The sequence below is a fragment of the Oncorhynchus gorbuscha genome, linkage group LG08, assembly GCF_021184085.1.
Source record: "Oncorhynchus gorbuscha isolate QuinsamMale2020 ecotype Even-year linkage group LG08, OgorEven_v1.0, whole genome shotgun sequence".
Classification (NCBI taxonomy): Eukaryota; Metazoa; Chordata; class Actinopteri; order Salmoniformes; family Salmonidae; genus Oncorhynchus; species Oncorhynchus gorbuscha.
Genome location: NC_060180.1, coordinates 2,651,358 through 2,672,013, shown reverse-complemented (window position 1 = coordinate 2,672,013; position 20,656 = coordinate 2,651,358). Strand labels below are relative to the sequence as shown.

The following is a 20,656-nucleotide window of genomic DNA, read 5'->3' as shown; positions in this document are numbered from 1 at the left end:
AGACTATACAGCACTAAGACACAACACATTAGTAGAGACCAAGGCTATACAGCACTAAGACACAACACTGTAGTGGGCACCAAGGCTATACAGAACTAAGACACAACACATTAGTGAGGACCAAGGCTATACAGCACTAAGACACAACACATTAGTAGAGACCGAGGCTATACAGCACTAAGACACAACACATTAGTGGGGACCAAGGCTATACAGCATTAAGACACAACACATTAGTAGAGACCGAGGCTATACAGCACTAAGACACAACACATTAGTGGGGACCAAGGCTATACAGCATTAAGACACAACACATTAGTAGAGACCAAGGCTATACAGCACTAAGACACAACACTTTAGTAGAGACCGAGGCTATACAGCATTAAGACACAACACTTTAGTAGAGACCGAGGCTATACAGCACTAAGACACAACACATTAGTGGGGACCAAGGCTATACAGCACTAAGACACAACACATTAGTAGAGACCAAGGCTATACAGCATTAAGACACAACACATTAGTAGAGACCACGGCTATACAGCATTAAGACACAACACATTAGTAGAGACCAAGGCTATACAGCACAACACATTAGTAGAGACCAAGGCTATACAGCATTAAGACACAACACATTAGTAGAGACCAAGGCTATACAGCATTAAGACACAACACATTAGTGGGGACCAAGGCTATACAGCACTAAGACACAACACATTAGTAGAGACCAAGGCTATACAGCACTAAGACACAACACTGTAGTGGGGACCAAGGCTATACAGCACAACACTGTAGTGGGGACCAAGGCTATACAGCACAACACATTAGTGGGGACCAAGGCTATACAGCACTAAGACACAACACTGTAGTGGGGACCAAGGCTATACAGCACAACACATTAGTGGGGACCAAGGCTATACAGCACAACACTGTAGTGGGAACCAAGGCTATGAGAAATAGATACACCATCTGGAGGATTAGCAATGGGTTTCATCTTCTTTGTCGAGCATCGCCACAACCAGAGAATGAAGCCTTACTAATGTTGCTGAAGACTGAGAATGAGTTCAGGCAGGTGAGAGAGGGACGCTCAGGGAGGTTAATTAACTTTGGTGATCGTCCCCATTCCCTCAGTGTGCATTACCTTTCAAATGGAGACACATGCACACAGTGACACGCACGCAGGAACACACACACACACCCTCTCAGTGTTCATTACCTTTGAATGGAGCCACACACTGACAGTGGTAATTGCCAGGCTGGTCAATGCAAGTGGCTCCGTTCTTGCAGGGAGAAGAGGCACACTCATCAATGTCGAACTCACACCCAGCGCCTTTGATACAAACAACAACATAAACAAATAAATAAGTCGTGTTTTTAGGGGTCAGTGAGACTAGTAGCAGGCCTCCGTCCCAAATGGCACCCTATTCCATATATAGTGCACTACTTTTGACCAGAGGCTTATGGGTCCAAAAGCAGTGCACTATGAAGGGATCAAGGTGCCATTTTGGATGCAAACTAGGACAGTTAATAATCTCTTCGGTTGGACACAGGAAACAGGATCTAATGAGCCCATGGAGCAGTAACTAACTGTGTATCTTCTGTCTTCACTCCTCATCAGTTAGTCAGAGAACACAACAATGGTTGCATCCCAAATGGTATCCTATTCCTTATACGGCGCACTACCAGGGTCCAGCACTATGTAGGGAACAGGGTGCTGTTTAGGACGCTGTCGACGTGTGATGTGCTTTGTCCAGACTACAGGCATGTAAACATCCCTTTACTCACTCCTCTCCCCTGGGGTTGGCAGATCTATTTCATTAAGGTGTTTCACCCATAGGAATCTATTTCCATTGTTCCACCGCTGCCTAGCAACACTAGAGTTCAAAACATAGACTGTAGTTGCCAGTGTACCTAAGCAGCACGTTGTTGAAGAGGTACACTGGCAACCACAGTCTAAGCAGCACGTTGTTGAAGAGGTACTCTGGCAACCACAGTCTAAGCAGCACGTTGTTGAAGAGGTACTCTGGCAACCACAGTCTAAGCAGCACGTTGTTGAAGAGGTAGAACCACAGTCTAAGCACACGTTGTTGAAGAGGTACTCTGGCAACCACAGTCTAAGCAGCACGTTGTTGAAGAGGTACTCTGGCAACCACAGTCTAAGCAGCACGTTGTTGAAGAGGTACTCTGGCAACCACAGTCTAAGCAGCACGTTGTTGAAGAGGTACTCTGGCAACCACAGTCTAAGCAGCACGTTGTTGAAGAGGTACACTGGCAACCACAGTCTAAGCAGCACGTTGTTGAAGAGGTACACTGGCAACCACAGTCTAAGCAGCACGTTGTTGAAGAGGTACACTGGCAACCACAGTCTAAACAGCACGTTGTTGAAGAGGTACTCTGGCAACCACAGTCTAAGCAGCACGTTGTTGAAGAGGTACACTGGCAACCACAGTCTAAGCAGCACGTTGTTGAAGAGGTACACTGGCAACCACAGTCTAAGCAGCACGTTGTTGAAGAGGTACACTGGCAACCACAGTCTAAGCAGCACGTTGTTGAAGAGGTACACTGGCAACCACAGTCTAAGCAGCACGTTGTTGAAGAGGTACACTGGCAACCACAGTCTAAGCAGCACGTTGTTGAAGAGGTACACTGGCAACCACAGTCTAAGCAGCACGTTGTTGAAGAGGTACTCTGGCAACCACAGTCTAAGCAGCACGTTGTTGAAGAGGTACACTGGAAAACAATCAAACTCCACAGACATCTTTGTCTGTAGATGACACTGCCCACGGACACAAACTTCTGTGTGAAGGATTTTCTTGGTGAAAACTGGAAGCATCTACCAGTGAGACTATGGTAAAGCATGAATATGGCTATGCAGATTAGAGTGAATGGAGCCTACTATAGTTTGCTAAAATAAAGCTACAGGATTCAAATTCAGTAGGTTATATTGTCAATGCTTGTTTAGTTCAGTATGCATTAATTCATTAAAATTCAGTAGGTTATATTGTGAATGCTTTTTTAGTTCAGTATGCATTAATTCATTAAAATTCAGTAAGTTAGATGCACTGACCAGTGAAGCCGGGTAGACAGACACATTCATAGCCATTGGCCAGGTCCAAACACGTGCTATTGTGTCTGCATGGCCCTGACAGACACTCATCAATGTTGATTTCACAGTAGTCACCTGTAGGGAAAGACAATGAAAGAGGAAGGAACAGTTTCATGAAAACTCCCATTCCTACCAATTATAAACCAAGTGTTAAAAAGAATCCCCTTTGCAAGTGAAATCTTAAAAGCCTCCGAGCTATCCACCTTCTGAACTAAAAATAAAAGAGAGAAACTCGGTTCAAGATGGGTTACTAAAATATGGATCCCTCGATTTGCATATATTCATCTAGTTAACTCAGACAATTTCCTAACAATTCAGATTGAAATGAACTGAGAAATAATAGAGAGACCTCTTGTCTGACATTAGATAAATTATCCCTTATGTTTTCAATATGACCTTACATGACCCAGCACGGTCCCAAATGGCACCCTATTCCCTTATAGTGCTGCATTACTTTTGACCAGAGCAGTGATAAGCTAACCGGGGCTCTGGTCAAACATAATGCACAATAAGGGAATAGGGTGCCATTTGGAACACAACCCAGTGTATTGAACATAATGAACATTGACATAGTTATAATGGTTGTACACCTCTCGTACAGGACAGCATTAATTTACATGCATATAGGAATATTAGCATAGCTAATTACACAGTGGATTGCTATAGGCTGTCAAGTTATATTGTTTTAATTGACTTTGCTTGACTTCACTTCGTAAAACAGACCTCAACAAAGGTGTTGGTGGTGTTTCTGTTATTGAACTGCTACGTGATCACAACTGGTGTCAGTGGTGTTTCTGTTATTGAACTGCTACCTGATCACAACTGGTGTCAGTGGTGTTTCTGTTATTGAACTGCTACCTGATCACAACTGGTGTCAGTGGTGTTTCTGTTATTGAACTGCTACCTGATCACAACTGGTGTTGTGTTCCCACAATAAGCTGGGTGAACTTTGGCCCATTCCTCCTGACAGAGCTGGTCTAACCGAGTCAGGTGTGTAGGCCTCCTTGCTCGGCACACGCAGTTTCAGTTCTGCCCCCAAATCTTCGATAGGGTTGAGGTCAGGGCTTTGTGATGGTCACTCCAATACCTTGATTTTGTTGTCCTGAAGACATTTTGCCACAACTTTGGAAGTACGCTTGGGGTCATTTGTCCATTTGGAAGACCCATTTGTGACCAAGCTTTAACTGATGTCTTAACTGAACATTATGCTTCCACATAATGTTCCTGCCTTATGATGTCATCTATTTTCTGAAGTGCACCAGTCCCTCCTGCAGAAAAGCACCCCCACAACATGATGCTGCCATCCCCATGCTTCACGGTTGGGATGGTGTTCTTCAGCTTGCAAGCCTCCCACTTGCTCCCCCAAACATAATGATGGTCATTATGGCCAAACAGTTCTATTTTTGTTTCATCAGACCAGAGAACATTTTTCTCCAAAAAGTACAATCTTTGTCCCCATTTGCAGTTGCAAACCGCAGTCTGGCTTTTCTTAATGGCGGTTTTGGAGCAGTGGCTCTTTACTTGCTGAGCGGCCTTTCAGGTTATGTCGATATATAGGACTCTTTTATTGTGGACATAGATACTTTTGTACCTTTTGTACTTTTTTTTGTACTTTTGTTTCCTACAGCATCTTCACAAGGTCCTTTGCTGTTGTTCTGGGATTGATTTGGACTTTTCGCAGCAAAGTACATTCATCTCTAGGAGACAGAATGTATCTGAGCGGTATGATGGCTGCGTGGTCCCATGGTGTTTATACTTGCGTACTATTGTTTATTCGGATGAATGTGGTACCTTCAGGTGTTTGGAAATTGCTCCCGAGGATGAACTAAACTTGTGGAGGTCTACAATCTTTTCTGAGGTCTTGGCTGATTTCTTTTGATTTTCCCATTATGTCAAGCAAAGAGGCACTGAGTTTGAAGGTAGGCCTTGAAATACATCCACAGATACACCTCTAATAGACTCAAATGATGTCAATTAGCCTATCAGAACCTTCTAAAACCATGACATGTTCTGGAATTTTCCAAGCTGTTTAAAAGGCACAGTCAACTTAGTGTATGTAAACTTCTGACCCACTGGAATTATGATACAGTGAATTATAAGTGAAATAATCTGTCTGTAAACAATTGTTGGAAAAATTACTTGTGTCATGCACAAAGTAGATGTCCTAACTGACTTGCCAAAACTAGAGTTTGTTAACAAGAAATTTGTGGTTGAAAACCGAGTTTTAATGACTCCAACCTAAGTGTATGTAAACTTCCGACTTCAACTGTACATAGTGCATTACAGCAAATACAGCCTTGCAAACTTACAAGAGGGTACAGTGGTTCCTCCTTTAAAAGTTGCAAACTTGCCCCGCGGGACTTAGAGGTACCCAGCGACACGGCTTCATTGCTCCAGACACGGCTTCATGGCTCCAGACCCGGCTTCATGGCTCCAGACCCGGCTTCATGGCTCCAGACCCGGCTTCATGGCTCCAGACCCGGCTTCATGGCTCCAGACCAGGCTTCATTGCTCCAGACCCGGCTTCATTGCTCCAGACCAGGCTTCATTGCTCCAGACCAGGCTTCATTGCTCCAGACCCGGCTCCATTGCTCCAGACCCGTCTTCATGGCTCCAGACCCGGCTTCATTGCTCCAGACCCGGCTTCATTGCTCCAGACCAGGCTTCATTGCTCCAGACATGGCTTCATGGCTCCAGACATGGCTTCATGGCTCCAGACCCGGCTTCATGGCTCCAGACCCGGCTTCATGGCTCCAGACCCGGCTTCATGGCTCCAGACACGGCTTCATGGCTCCAGACACGGCTTCATGGCTCCAGACACGGCTTCATGGCTCCAGACACGGCTTCATGGCTCCAGACCCGGCTTCATTGCACTCATTTTGCATTTGGGTCCCAAGGTTTTTATATGACCAATCATATTGAGTGGTTCCAATGACGATTTTTGACACGTGTCACGCCCTGACCTTATAGAGCCTTGTTTATTCTCTATTTGGTTAGGTCAGGGTGTGACTTGGGTGGGCAAATCTATGTTTCTATTTCTTTGTTGGCCTAGTATGGTTCCCAATCAGAGGCAGCTGTTTATGGTTGTCTCTGATTGGGGATAATACTTAGGCAGCCCTTTTCCCACCTTAGATTGTGGGATCTTGATTTTGTATCGGTGCTGTGTAGCCTGCAGAACTTTACGTTTGTTTTGGATTTGGTTGTTTTTCGGTGTTCATTTTGAATAAAGTAAGATGTTCGCCTACCACGCTGCACCTTGGTCTCCTCATTCTAAAAAACGTAACAACGTGAGCCACCCGTGCCTTGTGTCGTTCTTCAAAAAAGATGGCTGACAAAATGTTACAGTGGAACCAAATGTAAGTTGTTATAATGTCATAACGAGTCAAAAAATGTACAATTGAGAGTAATATGTTAGTTAATGTAGAGACAAACGTTTGTGTATATTTGTCATAAATGATCTCTCCAGGAACAGGTTTGGAGTTAAAACCTACAGGAGGGTATCTCTCCAGGAACAGGGTTGGAATTAAAACCTACAGGAGGGTATCTCTCCAGGAACAGGGTTGGAGTTAAAACCTACAGGAGGGTATCTCTCCATGAACAGGTTTGGAGTTAAAACCTACAGGAGGGTATCTCTCCAGGAACAGGGTTGGAGAGCCCTGTTCTATATCTTACATCTTAGAAACATACTTTAAGGTAAGGTATTTCAAATGATTTAAGGGGTTTAATTATTAATGATGACATTTTGGTCCCAGATCTATTTGTGCTGCCTTGTCAACTCCTACAGTCAACGTCCTGTGATGTCACATATGATATGTTAGTCATGACAAAAACCATAAGGGTTACAGTACAAATGTACGTGTGTGTGTGTGTACCTGTGACTCCGATTGGGCATAAGCAGCTGAATGCGTTGAGCTCATCAGAGCAGGAAGCTCCGTTGTGGCAGGGCTGGCTCAGACACTCGTTTACCTCCACCTCACAGTTATTACCTGGAAAAACAGGAGAGGTTCACTGCATGAAGGCCCACACATGCATAGTCTTCATACAGACACACACTCTGCACACACACAGACACACACACAGCACACACACAGCACACACACATACACAGAAGCATCTGGTAGATTTTGAAACATAAATAAAAGGCCCCCTTTAATCAAATAACATTCCTTAATGATGTGAGGAAGAGAGGAAAGGGGGAAGAGGAATGGAGAGAAAGGGAGGAGAGGTGGGGGAAAATGGAAGGGAGAGAGGACGGGAGGAGAGGTAGGGGGGAGAGGAGGGGGGGTGCTTCTGACTGTAGATAAATGGGTGTTATAGGACATGTGCCGTGTCAAAGAAGTGTGTTATGGAACTGAATGATACTAAGAGAAGAGGAACTGAATGCTACTGAGAGACTGAATGCTACTGAGAGAATGAATACTACTGAGAGACTGAATGCTACTGAGAGAAGAGGAACTGAATGCTACTGAGAGAAGAGGAACTGCATGCTACTGAGAGAGTGAATGCTACTGAGAAAAGAGGAACTGAATGCTACTGAGAGAAGAGGAACTGCATGCTACTGAGAGAGTGAATGCTACTGAGAAAAGAGGAACTGAATGCTACTGAGAGACTGAATGCTACTGAGAGAAGAGGAACTGCATGCTACTGAGAGAAGAGGAACTGCATGCTACTGAAAGACTGAATGCTACTGAGAAAAGAGGAACTGAATGCTACTGAGAGAAGAGGAACTGCATGCTACTGAGAGACTGAATGCTACCGAGAGACTGAATGCTACTGAGAGACTGAATGCTACTGAGAGACTGAATGCTACTGAGAGACTGAATGCTACTGAGAGACTGAATGCTACTGAGAGAAGAGGAACTGAATGCTACTGAGAGACTGAATACTACTGAGAGAAGAGGAACTGAATGCTACTAAGAGACTGAATGCTACTGAGAGACTGAATGCTACTGAGAGAAGAGGAACTGAATGCTACCGAGAGACTGAATGCTACTGAGAGACTGAATGCTACTGAGAGAAGAGGAACTGCATGCTACTGAGAGAAGAGAAAATTAATGCTACTAAGAGACTGAATGCTACTGAGAGAAGAGGAACTGAATGCTACTGAGAGAAGAGGACCTGAATGCTACTGAGAGACTGAATGCTACTGAGAGAAGAGGAACGGAATGCTACTGAGAGAAGAGGAACTGCATGCTACTGAGAAAAGAGGATATGAATGCTACTGAGAGACTGAATGCTACTGAGAGAAGAGGAACTGAATGCTTCTGAGAGAAGAGGAACTGAATGCTACTGAGAGAAGAGGAACTGAATGCTACTGAGAGAAGAGGAACTGAATGCTACTGAGAGACTGAATATCTACTGAGAGAAGTGGAACTGCATGCTACTAAGAGGAACTGAATGCTACTAAGTGGAACGGAATGCTACTGAGAGAAGAGGAACTGAATGCTACTGAGAGAAGAGGAACTGAATGCTACTGAGAGAAGAGGAACTGCATGCTACTGAGAGAAGAGGACCTGAATGCTACTGAGAGACTGAATGCTACTGAGAGAAGTGGAACTGAATGCTACTAAGAGACTGAATGCTACTGAGAGACTGAATGCTACTGAGAGAAGAGGAACTGAATGCTACCGAGAGACTGAATGCTACTGAGAGACTGAATGCTACTGAGAGAAGAGGAACTGCATGCTACTGAGAGAAGATAAACTTAATGCTACTAAGAGACTGAATGCTACTGAGAGACTGAATATCTACTGAGAGAAGTGGAACTGCATGCTACTAAGAGGAACTGAATGCTACTAAGTGGAACGGAATGCTACTGAGAGAAGAGGAACTGAATGCTACTGAGAGAAGAGGAACTGCATGCTACTGAGAGAAGAGGACCTGAATGCTACTGAGAGAAGAGGACCTGAATGCTACTGAGAGACTGAATGCTACTGAGAGAAGAGGAACTGAATGCTACTGAGAGACTGAATGCTACTGAGAGAAGAGGAACTGAATGCTACTGAGGAACTGAATGCTACTGAGAGACTGAATGCTACTGAGAGAAGAGGAACTGAATGCTACGGAGAGACTGAATGCTACTGAGAGACTGAATGCTACTGAGAGACTGAATGCTACTGAGAGACTGAATGCTACTGAGAAGAGGAACTGAATGCTCCTGAGAGACTGAATGCTACTGAGAGACTGAATGCTACTGAGAGAAGTGTGTAATGGAACTGCCGTATGACATGTGGAAGGTAAATAAGTGTTTAACAATACCAACCTACATAGGGAGGTTTGAGGTCTTTGACACCAAAAGACAAACAGTCGATGGAATTACGAGCAAAGGGGAAATTGCTCTGACATCCCCTGTTGACAACGTAGCTACTCACCGATGAATCCAGGTGCACAGAAACAATTATAGCCATTGATGGTGTCTTTGCAAATACTCAGAACACCGCACGGCTTCTCTTCACAGTCATCTATGTTCACGTCACAGAATTGTCCCGTTAAACCTGAATGAAGAAGAGACGAATGAGACCCTCTGAATTAAGCGCTGAAATTATGAGGGAATCACTTTGAGAATGTAATAATATGTTTCTTTTTGTTAAAATCAGAGAATGTTATACTGGCAATTCAGAGTGACTTTAACCCAATTCCAAACACCTCTCTATCAAACTTTACTCATCTCTCTGGGATGCTATTGGCTCCTTAATCCACTAACACACATGTTCTATTGGCTCCTTAACCCACTAACACACCTTTCATTGGCTCCGATCAAATGGTTAACATATTAACACCCCTTGTTATTGGCTCCCATCAAGTGGTTAACTTAACCCACTAACACACCTGATTCAATTGATCAACTACTAATTTTATCAATTCAATCAGGTGTTCTTGTTTCAGTAGGAAGTAAGTAGGGCAGCCAGAGGTACTTGAGGAGAGGTTGAGGAAACGCTGCATTTTTATTTCTCATTTTAGTATTCAGTCATCCTAAATGCAGGGACAAGACCCTGAAATAAATATAAACATTACCACAGGTTTCAGTAACAAGGTGCCAATGTCTTACAGGGCAACGCACATGCCAAGCACGCACACACGCCCCATTAAAATCACACGCCCTGTTTCTTTGTTCCTGGTGATTAGCTTACCGGGTAAACAATGGCACTTGAATCCTCTCGGTAGATCCACACACTTTGATCCGCGATGACACAGCCCATCGACGCAGTGACTTCTGGGGATTTGGCACAGCCGCCCCATGTACCCGTGTTGGCAGACGCATTTGAAGCCTTTCGGCAGCTCTTCACAGAACAGGGTCCCCTCCGGGTCACAGGGATTCAACACACACTGGTTCACGGGTGCAGAGCAGTCATCGGCTCCCCATCCTGTATGCATTGGGGTTTGGATCAAAGAGCTGATTGATGTCTGTGTGTTGAATAGCAGCTGTGTTCTGTGTTCTATTCTTCTACCCACACCCCTTCTGATACACAGGCTTGAATTGTCATTTCTCAAGATGCTCCTGTCATTGTAAGACGTTTTTCTTTTATGATTTCTGCTTTAGATAGAGGACCTTAGGCAGTGGAAATACTAGGAAATAGAGGCCCTTAGACAGTGGAAATACTAGGAAATAGAGGCCCTTACACAGTGGAAATACTAGGAAATAGAGGCCCTTACACAGTGGAAATACTAGGAAATAGAGGCCCTTAGACAGTGGAAATACTAGGAAATAGAGGCCCTTAGACAGTGGAAATACTAGGAAATAGAGGCCCTTAGACAGTGGAAATACTAGGAAATAGAGGCCCTTAGACAGTGGAAATACTAGGAAATAGAGGCCCTTAGACAGTGGAAATACTAGGAAATAGAGGCCCTTAGACAGTGGAAATACTAGGAAATAGAGGCCCAATACTAGGAAATAGAGGCCCTTACACAGTGGAAATAGACAGTGGAAATACTAGGAAATAGAGGCCCTTACACAGTGGAAATACTAGGAAATAGAGGCCCTTAGACAGTGGAAATACTAGGAAATAGAGGCCCTTAGACAGTGGAAATACTAGGAAATAGGATTTGTAAATATAGTCCAACCACCAACCTACATATAGGTATTGTTTGTGTTTTCCTACATTTATAATTAGACACTCATTCAAGTAATGCATGGCTTTGGTCGACTACTCTCTATTATGATCCAGTGGATGTTATTTAAATTAGGTTTGGTTTGGTAATAACAGAGTGCACACAGAGTAATCAATAACAATAACATAGCCTCTTTGCCGGCATCCCAAATGACACCCTATTCCCTACACTACTTTTGACCAGAGCCATATGGGGCCATTTAGGACCGATTTTACAAAAGGGATTATTGTAGAATAAACAACAAGAGCATCTAAAAACAACCGGAGGGTCTATAAATTGAATAAATTGCTTAACAATGATTGTGTACAAAGATGGAGGCATAATACTAATTTGACTTCAATGGATTTCAGATATAAGATCTTAATTTGATCACGCTGTTGCAGGATAACTTTCCTGCAATGCAGGAAATGTTAAACCAGTGTTTTGTGGTTTAATGCAACTTCAGCAGAGCCAGATAACGATATATCAACAGGATTAAATCACCCAGATGCAGGTCTTTTGTTACCAACTTTAGAGAAAATGGTTCTAAAGGGTTAGAGGACCAGAGTTTCAGATAACAATAACAGTGCGTATCTGATAAGGGGACAAACTTTACCTGGTGGACAAGTGCAGTGAACCAGAGCAAATATATAACAGGTAGGACCGATTTTTGCAAAAGGGTCCCATTATTGTAGAATTCAAAACAGGTGTAAGCAGTTTCTAAAAACAAAGAAAAAGATGGAGGACAAAATTGAATAAATGGTTCCCACAAGTGATTGTGAACAAAGATGGAGGCAAAATACTAATTTGACTTTTTGGATTTGATGTCTACATCTGCCGTTTGATCACAGAGAGGGAGACTAAATGACTGCAGTACTGTGTATCTGCTGTCTACATTCTACCGTTTACATCACAGAGAGGGGAGACTAAATGACTGCAGTTTGTCCATTGTGTACTGGAGGCATAATACTATCAATTTTCAGATGTTGATCACGCTGTTGCAGGATAACTGCAATGCAGGAAATGTTAAACTAGTTGTTTTTTGGTTTAATGTAACATAACAATAAACAGGTGTCACCCAGATGCAGGTTTTTGTTACCTAAAAGAAAAGAAAAAGGGTTAGAGGACAAATGTTGTAGATGGAAAACTGCTGTCCTTTTTGAAGAAAACTTTTAAAATCACAGAAGGGTTTCTAAAACTCAACAACTGTTATCTGGTTCTATTCTACCTTACATCACAGAGTAAACTGTAGTTGACAGTACAGTGCACATTCTTTACATCACAGAGACAAACTTGCAGTACTGTGTATCTGGTGGACAACAGAGGGAGACCACTGTGCAAAGACATATAAATGACTGCCATTTTTGCATTTTGTCCCATCTCTGCAGCACTGTGTATCTGCTGTCTACATTCAAGAACTAAATGACTGCAGTACTGTGTTTATCTGCTGTCTACATTCTACCGTTTACATCACAGAGAGGGGAGACTAAATGACTGCAAAACAAAATGTATCTGCTGTCTAATATAAACATCAAAGAAAATAAAATAAAACTAAATCTACTGCAGTACTGTGTATCTGTGCTGTCTAATTCCCATCAGTTTACATCACAGAACCACTGTGCAGACTAAATCCCTGCAGTACTGTGTATCTGAACTGTCTACATTCTAATATTACATCACAGAGAGGGGAGACTAAATGACTGCAGTACTGTGTATCTGCTGTCAACATTCTGACCATTTACATCACAGAGAGGGGAGACTAAATGACTGCAGTACTGTGTATCTGCTGTCTACATTCTGCCATTTACATCACAGAGAGGGGAGACTAAATGACTGCAGTACTGTGTATCTGCTGTCTACATTCTGCCGTTTACATCACAGAGAGGGGAGACTAAATGACTGCAGTACTGTGTATCTGCTGTCTACATTCTGCCGTTTACATCACAGAGGGGAGACTAAATGACTGCAGTACTGTGTATCTGCTGTCTACATTCTGCCGTTTACATCACAGAGAGGGGAGACTAAATGACTGCAGTACTGTGTATCTGCTGTCTACATTCTGCCTTTTACATCACAGAGAGGGGAGACTAAATGACTGCAGTACTGTGTATCTGCTGTCTACATTCTGCCGTTTACATCACAGAGAGGGGAGACTAAATGACTGCAGTACTGTGTATCTGCTGTCTACATTCTGCCATTTACATCACAGAGAGGGGAGACTAAATGACTGCAGTACTGTGTATCTGCTCAATTGAAATGAAGCTGAATGTAAAGGTTTGAATGTCAAATATGTAGTCGACTGTCTCCGTCTCAGGGAGAAGAGTGTCCAGTATGTGTTTATTTGAAATTAAGCTGGATTCATTTGTTATTATCACAGCTTTATTGTTGCGTGAGATTTTAAACAAACTTATTCGAAAACATCATCAACATGTCTCCTGCCCCACGAGAGGAAACAATGTGCTGGACCATGTGCACACAAACATCTGTGACATGTACAAAACCATCCCCCACCCACTTCTGCCAATTAGATCGCGTCTCTCTGTCCCAACTCCCCGCCTACAAGCAGCATCTCAAGAGGGAACCACCAACTCCGAGAATAGTGAGGCGCTGGACAGAGGGGGCAGACCTAATGCTGCAGGACTGTTCTGTTAATACTGATTGAAATATGTTCAAAGATTCATCCCCGCAGGACTCATCCATCAACATTGAGGAATATACATCATCAGTCAAAGGCTTCATTAGGAAATGTGTTTGATGACGTTGTACCCACAATAACAAACCGGACATGCCCCAACCAAAAAGACTGGGACTGCAGGCTATCAAGGACTACAGGCTATCAAGGACTACAGGCTATCAAGGACTGCAGGCTATCAAGGACTGCAGGCTATCAAGGACTACAGGCTATCAAGGACTACAGGCTATCAAGGACTACAGGCTATCAAGGACTGCAGGCTATCAAGGACTACAGGCTATCAAGGACTGCAGGCTATCAAGGACTGCAGGCTATCAAGGACTGCAGGCTATGAATGACTACAGGCTATCAAGGACAACAAAGGCAAATCTAGCTTTGTGGTGCCCACTGAAGCCTCCTTTCCAAGCAGACAATACCGAGTCATCCAGGCATTTTCTCGCTGCTCCAGACGACCAGGTGCTTTCGTTCTCCAAGGCTGACGTAAGGAAAACTCTCAAAAGAGTGAATACTACACACCTCAGAGTGCGTGCAGACCAGCTGGTGGACATCTTCAACCTGTCCCAGGCTGTACTCCCCACTTGCTACAAGGAGACCACCATCGTCCCAGGTTGGTCATGGCCCACGTCAAGGACATCATACCAGACACACTGAACAGATCCATGGAAGATGCCATTTCCATCACTATTCAAACAGCTCTAACACATCTGGACAGCAGGAACCCCTATGTGAGAATGCTGTTCATAGACTACAGCATTCAACACTGCTGTTCCCTCCAGGCTCGACACCAAGCTCAGAGCCGCACACTGACTAAGCACAGGGCACCCCAGGGGTGTTTCCTCAGCCCTCTGTTGTACTCCCTGTTCACCCACGACTGTGTGGCTTTGCACGACGCCAAATCCATCATCTGGTTTAATGTCGACGCCAGGACTGCAGGCCTGATAACCAACAACAACCAGTCACCCAATTGGGAGGAGGAGGTACGTGAACTGGCATTGTGGTGCCAGGACAAAAAACTATCTCAACGTAAGGAGAAAAAAAAGGAGATAATTGTGGACTTCAGTGAGCAAAGGAGGGAACACGTCCCGATCCACATGAAACAGGACTGCAGTAGAGAGAGTCGGCAGCTTTAGGTTCTTCAGCGTCCAGATCACCGAGGACTTGACATGGAACAACAACACCACCACTCTTGTCAAGAGGGCGCATTAGTGCCTCTACTTTGTATGGCGACAAAATAAATCCGGCATGCCACCCCAGGTCCTCTCCAAATAATACCACTGCACCATCGAGAGCGCCCTGACCAGTTGCATCATGGCCTTGTAAGGAAATTGCTCACAAGGCCCTTCAGCGGGTGGTGAAGACGGCCCAGTACATCACTGGGGCCGTGTTCCCACCAATCCAAGACATCTATTTGAAACATCAAGGATCGAAATTGTTAGTAAAAAAAATCCCATTATTAAATTTTGACAATATTTTTAGAATACAACCTGCACTACCCTCCACACCTCAGCACACAACCTGCACCCACTCTCCACACCTCAGCACACAACCTGCACCGACTCTCCACACCTCAGCATACCACCTGGGCATACTACCTGCACCGACTCTCCACACCTCAGCACACAACCTGCACTGACTCTCCACACCTCAGACACAACCTGCACTGACTCTCCACACCAGCACACATCACTGGGCATACTACCTGCACCGACTCTCCACACCTCAGCACACAACCTGCACTGACTCTCCACACCTCAGCATACCACCTGCACTGACTCTCCACACCTCAGCACACAACCTGCACTGACTCTCCACACCTCAGCATACCACCTGCACTGACTCTCCACACCTCAGCACACAACCTGCACTGACTCTCCACAACTCCAGCACACAACCTGCACCAACCTGTGACTCTCCACACTCACAGCACCGACAGCCCAACCTGCACTGACTCTCCACACCTCAGCACACAACCTGCACTGACTCTCCACACCTCAGCACACAACCTGCACTGACTCTCCACACCTCAGCACACAACCTGCACCGACTCTCCACACCTCAGCACACAACCTGTGTTGTGTTTACTGTTTACTATTGCAACAACACATCATCAGTAGTGTAAAACTAACCTGTCTCACGACGGTCTAAACACATCTCACGTTCCCTATTAGTGGGTGAACAATCCAACGTTTGGTGAATTCTGCTTCACAATGATAGGAAGAGCCGACTCTCCACACCTCAGCACACAACCTGCACCGACTCTCCACACCTCAGCACAAACCTGCACCGACTCTCCACACCTCAGCACACAACCTTAAACCTCAGCACGCAACCTGCACCCACTCTCCACACCTCAGCACACAACCTGCACCGACTCTCCACACCTCAGCACACAACCTGCACCCACTCTCCACACCTCAGCACACAACCTGCACCGACTCCCACACCTTTTCCACACCTCAGCACACAACCTGCACCGACTCTCCACACCTCAGCACAAACCTGCACCGACTCTCCACACCTCAACCTGCACACACACCTCAGCACACAACCTGCACCGACTCTCCACACCTCAGCACACAACCTGCACACTCTCCACACCTCAGCACACAACCTGCACCGACCACACCTGCACCCGACTCTCCACACCTCAGCACACAACCTGCACACTCTCCACACCTCAGCACACAACCTGCACCGACTCTCCACACCTCAGCACACAACCTGCCTGCACTGACTCTCCACACCTCAGCACACAACCTGCACCGACTCTCCACACCTCAGCACACAACCTGCACCGACTCTCCACACCTCAGCACACAACCTGCACCGACTCTCCACACCTCAGCACACAACCTGCACCGACTCTCCACACCTCAGCACACAACCTGCACCGACTCTCCACACCTCAGCACACAACCTGCACCAACTCTTCACACCTCAGCACACAACCTGCACCGACTCTCCACACCTCAGCACACAACCTGCACCCACTCTCCACACTTCAGCACACAACCTGCACCCACTCTCCACACCTCAGCACAAAACCTGCACTGACTCTCCACACCTCAGCACACAACCTGCACCGACTCTCCACACCTCAGCACACAACCTGCACCGACTCTCCACACCTCAGCACACAACCTGCACTGACTCTCCACACCTCAGCACACAACCTGCACCGACTCTCCACACCTCAGCACACATGCATTCAATTGCTTCTACCAGACTGCTAAATACTGCACAATTTAACCACTTGCCCACCAAAACATGTGTAAATATTGGACTATAAATTGTGCCTTCCTGTATTATACTTATGCTAAAATGTTTTTTACATTACGTTCCTATTCGTATCTTATATAATTTCTTATTGTTGTTGCGTTGTCCAGAAGGAGCCTGCAAGTAGGCATTTCATTGGACGGTGTATCACCATGTGTATCCTGTACATGCGTCTAATAATAAACTTGAAACTTGAATGAAAGGATGGAATGCAGAATAAACATGAACTAGATGTACTGTAAGTGTTGGGGTCTGGTATATGTCTGTCAGAGATCATCCGTACTCCACACAGGATTGTAAGAGTATTAACATCTTAGTCTGAGGCCCTTTACTCTCTAGTCTCCCCCTCGGGAGCAGGAATAAAGATGGCTCTAACAGACCTGGGTTCAAAAAGTATTTGAAATATTTAAAATACTTGTCACTCCAGGCAGGCTAGAGGAGACACTCAGATGGGCGGGACTTACAGTTTAGGACTATTCTATTGGTCCGCTAAGCCAGGGACGCTCAATCAAGAATAGAGAACGTGTGTGAAATGATTTCAAATAGTATTTGAACCCAGAACTGACCTCTAATCCCCTTCTATGCAATTCCAGTACTCCAGTTAATATGCTCTTGAGTCAGTCAATTAGCAAACAGCTTACAGTGACAACTCTGACAATCTTTAGGCCTCTACTCCTCAAATATTATCACCATTAGGTTGATGGGTTGATATATAGTGCTGTTTTTTAACCCACAGACATGACCAGAATACTGAAGACATTTGTGGTTATTACAGACCATATGCAGTGAGGCACGGTTTCCCGGACATAGATTATTTATGATGTAATAAGAATGATAACATTAATCTCTTACCAACAAACCCCACTGGGCAGATGCATCCATAGTCGGCAACCAGGTCAACACAAGTGGAATTGTTGGCGCAGAATCCATAAACACATTCATCATAGTTGATTTCACAGTTCAGCCCCTGAAACCCTATATCAAGAGGAGATAACATCTCACTATCACATACAGTAGGAGATTACATCTCACTATCACATACAGTAGGAGGTAACATCTCACTATCACATACAGTAGGAGATTACATCTCACTATCACATACAGTAGGAGATTACATCTCACTATCACATACAGTAGGAGATAATATCTCACTATCACATACAGTAGGAGATTACATCTCACTATCACATACAGTAGGAGGTAACATCTCACTATCACATACAGTAGGAGATAACATCTCACTATCACATACAGTAGTAGATCAGACTTTCAAACCAACTCAAAGGCAAAGTTAAGCATCAAATGGAGACACCAAGTAAAAAACGAGGCCATGTTTTGACTCAGTCAGTTAGAAATGGTAACACAGAACCAGTCCTATGATAAACATGTCATTACAGGTCATGTAAAACAAGTGATTAGTTTGTTTTTGCAGTTGTGGGTGTATTTATCCTGCTTTTTAAAGACAAGAGATATCCTGGAAAATAAACATTTACTGTACAGTATTTTACCTCTATGATCTCATCAAGCCATCTTCACACTTAAATGCCTAATTCCTGTCATAAATTGGTTGGCGCCATTTATGTCATAAGTGGAGAGGGGAGAAAGGGCATAAATATCAGGCAATTTTGCCAATAATTTATTGGCTGTGTCGTCGATGTCCTACCTGTGAGACATACCTCTGATTAAACCTTGATTTGGGCCGAGGACTGTTATGCATTATTAATGGACAAAGGATAATTGTCAAGTTTTATGACGAGGAGAGAGATGGAAATTGGTTCCATGGATGGGTGAGTCATAAATGGTACCTTATTCCCTATATAGTGCACTACTTTTGACTAGAGCTCATAGGGCCCTGGTCAAAAGTAGTGCACTGTATACGGAATAGGGTACCATTTGGAACTTCAGTTCTGGTCAGTAGTGAGGAATGATGAGAATTTGCCCTGCACCGATGGTGCTGATAGCCTGGCATTAGTCATGGGTACCTCTGCAGCCATGGCCTGTGACAGTGCTAATGATAGTCATTTTGTAGCGTGACCATGCAGTGGAATACGTTTATGGGAGCAGAAAATGTCCGAGAAAAGGAGTAGAAACCTACAGCTCGCTGTCCTTCACTTCATGGCATTAACCTTTCATCTGGTTTAACTAGTAGAAACCTACAGCTCGCTGTCCTTCACTTCATGGCATTAACCTTTCACCTGGTTTAACTAGTAGAAACCTACAGCTCGCTGTCCTTCACTTCATGGCATTAACCTTTCATCTGGTTTAACTAGTAGAAACCTACAGCTCGCTGTCCTTCACTTCATGGCATTAACCTTTCATCTGGTTTAACTAGTAGAAACCTACAGCTCGCTGTCCTTCACTTCATGGCATTAACCTTTCATCTGGTTTAACTAGTAGAAACCTACAGCTCGCTGTCCTTCACTTCATGGCATTAACCTTTCATCTGGTTTAACTAGTAGAAACCTACAGCTCGCTGTCCTTCACTTCATGGCATTAACCTTTCATCTGGTTTAACTAGTAGAAACCTACAGCTCGCTGTCCTTCACTTCATGGCATTAACCTTTCATCTGGTTTAACTAGTAGAAACCTACAGCTCGCTGTCCTTCACTTCATGGCATTAACCTTTCACCTGGTTTAACTAGTAGAAACCTACAGCTCGCTGTCCTTCACTTCATGGCATTAACCTTTCACCTGGTTTAACTAGTAGAAACCTACAGCTCGCTGTCCTTCACTTCATGGCATTAACCTTTCATCTGGTTTAACTAGTAGAAACCTACAGCTCGCTGTCCTTCACTTCATGGCATTAACCTTTCATCTGGTTTAACTAGTAGAAACCTACAGCTCGCTGTCCTTCATGTCATTAACCTTTCATCTTGTTGAAAGTTAGATGTGTGCTGATATAACTTAATGGCCTGAAAACACCCAGTAATAATCAGTTGAGCTCTTAGTTAAAAAGGTTATTTTTTATCATTATTTTATTTGCACCTCGGCAGTGGTTGTATGCGTATATGTTGATTCAGTGATAATGCACAGGCTGTGATATAACCTATCATTATTTAGTGCTACATTAATGTACTGCCTCGGAGATCAGACCAATCAGGTGACCTGCGGCACAATTTATTTTGTATTTTATTTTTCTACATCCATTTTTGTATGGATATTTAAAATCAGAATAATTTCCTCAATTGCAATAGGTTACCTTGTTGTTGTACAGGGAATAGGTTGCCATGTGGAACACAGACTGGCTCTTACCAATAGGTTACCTTGTTGTTGTACAGGGAATAGGTTGCCATGTGGAACACAGACTGGCTCTTACCAATAGGTTACCTTGTTGTTGTACAGGGAATAGGTTGCCATGTGGAACACAGACTGGCTCTTACCAATAGGTTACCTTGTTGCTGTACAGGGAAATAGGTTGCCATGTGGAACACAGACTGGCTCTTACCAATAGGTTACCTTGTTGTACAGGGAAATAGGTTGCCATGTGGAACACA

General features: G+C 44.3%; 2 protein-coding genes across 2 annotated transcripts in view; both read right to left on the bottom strand.

The window, feature by feature from the left end:
- Window positions 1-11,847, bottom strand: part of LOC124041094 (protein eyes shut homolog) — a 222,873-nt gene extending 211,026 nt beyond the window's left edge. Inside the window, exons 1-6 of the mRNA XM_046358258.1 lie at window positions 11,811-11,847; window positions 10,237-10,470; window positions 9,478-9,600; window positions 6,979-7,092; window positions 3,068-3,181; window positions 1,217-1,330 (exon numbers count right to left, since the gene is read on the bottom strand). Of these exons, the coding sequence (XP_046214214.1) occupies window positions 1,217-1,330; window positions 3,068-3,181; window positions 6,979-7,092; window positions 9,478-9,600; window positions 10,237-10,345 (574 nt within the window). The 5' untranslated portion in view covers window positions 10,346-10,470; window positions 11,811-11,847. The remainder of the gene's footprint in view (window positions 1-1,216; window positions 1,331-3,067; window positions 3,182-6,978; window positions 7,093-9,477; window positions 9,601-10,236; window positions 10,471-11,810) is intronic.
- A 5,733-nt stretch (window positions 11,848-17,580) lies between these two features.
- Window positions 17,581-20,656, bottom strand: part of LOC124042230 (protein eyes shut homolog) — a 116,178-nt gene continuing 113,102 nt past the window's right edge. Inside the window, exons 15-16 of the mRNA XM_046360646.1 lie at window positions 18,015-18,137; window positions 17,581-17,594 (exon numbers count right to left, since the gene is read on the bottom strand). Of these exons, the coding sequence (XP_046216602.1) occupies window positions 17,581-17,594; window positions 18,015-18,137 (137 nt within the window). The remainder of the gene's footprint in view (window positions 17,595-18,014; window positions 18,138-20,656) is intronic.